This window comes from Fulmarus glacialis, unplaced genomic scaffold, assembly GCF_000690835.1.
Source record: "Fulmarus glacialis isolate BGI_N327 unplaced genomic scaffold, ASM69083v1 scaffold9369, whole genome shotgun sequence".
Classification (NCBI taxonomy): domain Eukaryota; kingdom Metazoa; phylum Chordata; class Aves; order Procellariiformes; family Procellariidae; genus Fulmarus; species Fulmarus glacialis.
Window position 1 is genome coordinate 39,283 of NW_009235168.1, and position 5,362 is coordinate 44,644.

At 42.1% G+C, this 5,362-nt stretch overlaps 1 protein-coding gene across 1 annotated transcript in view; it reads right to left on the reverse strand.

The window, feature by feature from the left end:
* SMEK2 (SMEK homolog 2, suppressor of mek1 (Dictyostelium)) overlaps window positions 1–4,369 on the reverse strand; it is a gene marked incomplete at its 5' end in the record, with an annotated part of 22,185 nt that extends 17,816 nt beyond the window's left edge. The window contains one exon of the mRNA XM_009585911.1: window positions 4,314–4,369. Coding sequence (XP_009584206.1) covers window positions 4,314–4,369 — 56 coding nt within the window. The remainder of the gene's footprint in view (window positions 1–4,313) is intronic.
* Window positions 4,370–5,362: the final 993 nt, after the last annotated feature.

Below are 5,362 nucleotides of genomic sequence, written 5' to 3' on the forward strand. Positions count from 1 at the left end.
TTTTTACATATACATTTAAAGAAACAAAGTTTTCCTGTTCTGGAAAGAACTGAGCTCATTGCACTATGGTTTTAATGCTGTTCATGAGAGTTGCTTGTTTACACTACAGTGCCCTGTATTACACTTGCACTTTTGTCCTACAGTCACAAATATTAATAGGAAGTCTCCCTGCTGCCGGGCTCTGATTCACGTGCGCAAATGGTACAGCTTCATATAGCTGACACGGTTTTTGCTTACAGCTGTCCACCCTCATCTCCGGCTCACGGACAGCTGAATCTCTATGTTTACAGCGTGCCATTTTAGAGTGAGCAGTTGAACTGCGCTTCAAGGAATAAAAAGAAAAATTGTCAACTGCAGGCACTGAAAAGTCTGATCAGCTCCCTGACGTGGTTCTCTTCTAGAGATTAATAAAACAGTAAGAATTCTTAACTGCAATTTATGGCTGTTACAGAACTCAAAATGTGAAATGTTTATCTTGAAATGTTCTGTGAACTTACTGATGCCCTGACACTCAAAATCAATACGCTGCCAGGTGAGCGGAGACTCAGAGGTGCCTCAATGAGCAAAGAAGGACACATACATGAAGAAGTCCCATTCATAGCCCAGAATGATTCAAGTAAGAGATATAGTGCAGTAACTTAAATGACTGCATGCATCCATAGAGACTGCACTCAAAAATTTTGTGAGAATTCTCGAGTTACTGAATGGTACTCGTTTCAATCTGTACTGCCCACGCAAAGCAGAGTTACATAAGTTTCTCCAAAAATATTTCTGAAAGACTAAAAGATGGTTTCATCAGAAAATTGTCCAATACCAATACAAAATCTACTCATCTGGCGTACACTTCCTGCGTGACCTAAGACAACCCACGAAGACCACAGACAGGTATCTTCCAGGCCTAGCTGCTGCGAGAGACTACCACTCCCACCTGCTTAGATTAGCACCCGCAATGCTGCTCCGTCGATGAGCAATGTTCCTTAATGCGCTCAAACATAATATAAAGACAAACAAAAGAAGAGATTAATTCAGAACAACAATTTGAACTGAGAGAGTAGTTCAAACCCCTCTTCAGTGTCGGTACTGGTTTGCACGATGTCTGCTACTCCAGCTCTCCTCGTTCCTGCACTGGCCCCTCAAGCCCCCCTATGCCAGCACAAGCGAGCTGTACAGTGAAACAGACGGGGGAACACATGCCGATAAAAATTAATCCAGCAAAAAGAGGTATTTCAACTGAATCCATTCCTACATCTAACCTGTCACACAGTAACATGAATACTCATGCTGGCATTAAAGAGTGAAGAAGCCCCCTGGCAACTGCTCAGGCTGGCTTTAACAGCACCCCTGCAAATGTGTTAAATCCCAGCCTCAAGTAACTCCGGTTTTGCCTCAAGCACATTGCTCTGTTGTCACATGAGTGATGGCAACTCTGTGCAAAAGACAGTATTTGTACACATTCTTCATGTTAGATCTGAAAACGGATAGAGCGCACCTAAAGGAGAATTAACATCAGAAGGCAGTGTTCACAGTAAGGATTTCTGTAGCAGTTTAAAGTCTTACAGCCATGCAACTGAAAATTACTGCCCTCGTAACTGAGCTGGAGGAACAAAGCACTCGAACGGATCCATCTGATTTCTCACTGAAAGGGAACAGTAACCTCAAGCAGAGGGTGGAACAGCAAATGGGTGTGGTAACAACTTCTTAAACTGCTCCTGCTAAAGCCTCCAGAACACATCTGACCCTGCCCTTTGGCCAATACGGGGTGTCCAGTGGAGGTAACTCACTCTCAAAGGCTATGCCCCAAAATCCAGGGGGTTCTAAAGCTCTTCAGGCTCTCACGTTCTTTCCATACATGGAATTAGAGATTCTTTTATGTTGTATGCTGAGCTGCCTGGCACCTATGTCCAATCCAAGTCCTACTTCTCTTGAGAAAGAGGTCATGATTATAGTATGCCTAACACCTTGACAGAATTGAATTCTGTACGAAAGCTAGCGACCACAAACACGATTTGAGGAGGCAGATAACAGGCCTGCCTTGTTTGCAGTCAGTCAATAGTTATAGCACTTCTTAGCACAAACAGTGTAATACTGGGAATCACAGGCTGATGCAAAGCAACTAAAAAACAGGGTGGGTTTTCTTCTGCAGGATGCTGTTACGCAAGTCACAGTTTAGGCGAGTGCTATCCTGTAAGTCCATTCAAGTAATTTCTATGAAGACAGATGTGTAGGCAGGGCATGTGTCCTTTCCATCAAGCTGCACCATCTTGCTGCTTTCTCCAAACCCAAGATGATCAGCACCTTAACGAAAATCTGCAATTGAACTCTGGCAAGTGGAAGAGAGAGCTCTCCTCCACGCTGCCATTCGCCTACAAGCATCTGCCCTGTGCAGATCAGCATAGCCTCCAAGCCTTCAGGCTGCCTATGTAAGAGACTTACTCAAGTAGGGACGCTGAGAAAAGATCACCTCTCTTCATCTCTAGTTAACCAAAACACTTTGCCTAAATCTTTCCACCATTTCTAAAAAGGATCTGTTCCTGAGACATCCAGGTTTGAATACCACAATCTTTCAGAGGCAAGACTGAAATCTCACAAACTGAGAAGCATGGGAATGCTACATTAAGGTCTGCTTTTTGCCTCTCTACTCAGAAGGAAGCACGTAAAACTTGAGGACAAAGCTCTGTCAACCAAAAGCTGCATGATTTCACAGGTTAGACAAAGCTACAACCTGTCTCTGGAAACCATCCATACTTATTCCTCTTCAAAAAAAAAAAAAACAGCCCAAAACCAAAGTTTGTCGAAAGAGTGAACAGTGAAGCAAACACTTTCAGCCATGAGGACACAAAAGCATTAAAATAAGTAATAAAAGCCAACCAAAATAAATCTCAGCCCAAGTTTTTCCAAACTACAACCTACAAAGACTTCTACAAGAAAAATGACACAAAAGCTACTTAAGTCACTGGAAATTTTCCTACCATTTAAGTAAAGAAGGCTTTCAAATAATCACTTGTATGAAGTTTCAGAAAACAGGCTGCAAAAGGAAGCAATTTAAAACTTTGCAGCAACATAATCTGCATTTGTATTTCATTATGTATTAGTTTCCTCTGCTAAACAGGAAGCAGCTCAAGGCTCTTGACTTTCAGAACCCTGCAGAGCTCCATAAAGACCATCCTCCTTCCTCAGAATGGCCCACCCAAGAAAAGCCTACGACCATCATCCACCTGACTAAACCACCAATATCTAATGAGTAAAAAGTGGAAACCACAGAAAACAGAGCTTTCTGAAAAGCTAGGCCCGGGACTCTGACTCGCTCCTAAGCTAAAGTCAGCCAACCTGTGCTCAAGAGCTAATTAAGTCTCTTTCCTCAAATTCTCATAACATAACTTGTCACCTTTCCACTGGGGGGGGATCAAACCAAACAAAATTCTTAAAAGATTTGTCTCTTCATGATTTAGGAAGAACAAAATTACTGTTTTCCAGTGCTGAAACACTTCTAGATACTATAATAGTGAAGAGCAGTATAAAACACTGAACAAAAGGAACAGAGAATCTACTGCAGAACAAAGGAATAGACAGAAAAAACCCCAGTAATAACCATGAGAACAATGTAGGCAGAAACACCAAAAATTAATGCAGAAAAAGGAAAATGCAATAAAAGCAATAAAAGCAAAAGAGATTTAGTAAGCTGATTTTTTTAGTGGATTAAACAAAAATGACCTATTAACATAGCTCCCAACTCTTTCACTTCTTTGTTTCGCAGAAGGCTTACCCCCAGGAAAGACAACCGTGCAAGTAAGTCTCACCATGGCTAGCCACTTTACTTAAGATAGCAGAAGTTTTCAAGGCTTAAAACTAAAACTAAACAGCAACAATGAAAAGAAGTCCCACAAAGACAAATTCCTTCATGTCATTTCCAGAAAAAGAACTCAAGAAGTAAATACACTGTAACAGAGCTGGCCAGCGTTTTGCCTTCCTAATTCGGCAATTATTTCATACGGCCTGGGATGGGAGACAAAAGTTATGCATAGATGTTTCTAACTATTTTTCCTGTAATGAGTTCAGTATTTATCCAAATTGCATATATTCTCTCCAAAAACTGAAGTCCAAAAGGGTTTTTTAGGAGGCCAACATTTCTAGAATGCGAAGTATTATAGCACCTACAGGCTTCCAAGTGAGTTTTCCACCTCTATGAAAAACACCATCGACAAGTGCACGTCATGCCGCTTTGCTTTTTTTCTGAAAAAAGCGGTTAGTTTCAGCATAAAACAATTCCTTAGCATCAGCAATCAGAAAAAATAGAGCCTAGCAGAAATACTTGCCTGCTGTTTTTGATATGCAGTATTTGGATTTATCTTCGATTCTAACAGTAGTGAACCTGAAAAAGGTATGAAGAAGTATTTACTGAATTCAACAAAATAAACATTTCCATACATCTTACAACAACCGCCCATCTGTCAGCCAACATATGCTCAACTTAATCTGTATCTTCCAGAAAGTCCAGGAGAACCATCTTCTTCAAACATAATTCCCTAAAATAAGCCAGGTAAGACAAAATTAAACATAAATATCCATTTTTCCTCCTGCAACCTGGTGCTACAACTAGCTTGTTTAAAGGCCGTTTAGCAAACCTATACAGATTTGCACCCGGTAACGTGCTGCCCAGCATAAAAATGTTTTTGCCCACAGAAGCCACGTGGGCCATTTGCTTTTATTTCCTTCAACTGTCCTTCAGAAGTGAATCATCTAGATACTATAAACCCAGGGACTTTATCTTGTGTATGCAAGTAGTGTATGTATCCTGGCAACGGCTCCAGAGTAATTTATACCAGTCTTAGGTGGTTTATTTAGCACATTAGCACCTGTCGGCTGACAAAGTGGCGAGCGCGTACCCTCCCCCCTCCAAAAGAGCCCCTTAAGGTGACTTTAAAGTGCAATAAAACATGAGGAACGCCACACAACTCGAATACAATCAGTGAATTTCCAGAGGAAACAAACAAACAAACAACTTTTTATAGTAGCAAGAAGGGGAGGAAAAGCGCACTTCAAAAGCGAACAAAATCATTCTGAAAGCGAACAAGATGTCGTCACGCGTAACAACTTCATCTCTATTCAGTCAAAAGAGATGCAGCCGGCTCGGGTAGCTGGAAGGGGGAAAGCCTAGGGCAACGGTGGTAAACGCTGCTGCGGCTTATCGGGGGAAGGAAACTTTGAACAGAGCCGCAAGCTAAAGGAAAGAAAAGGGGGTGAGAAAAAAAAAAAAAAAATTCCTCTGGGGTCTTCCCTGATAAACGCGGGGAGGGAAGGCACCAGCAGCCAAGCCCGGCGGCGGCGGGTGTCAGCGCTGGCGAGCGGGGCAGCGAGGGGCGCC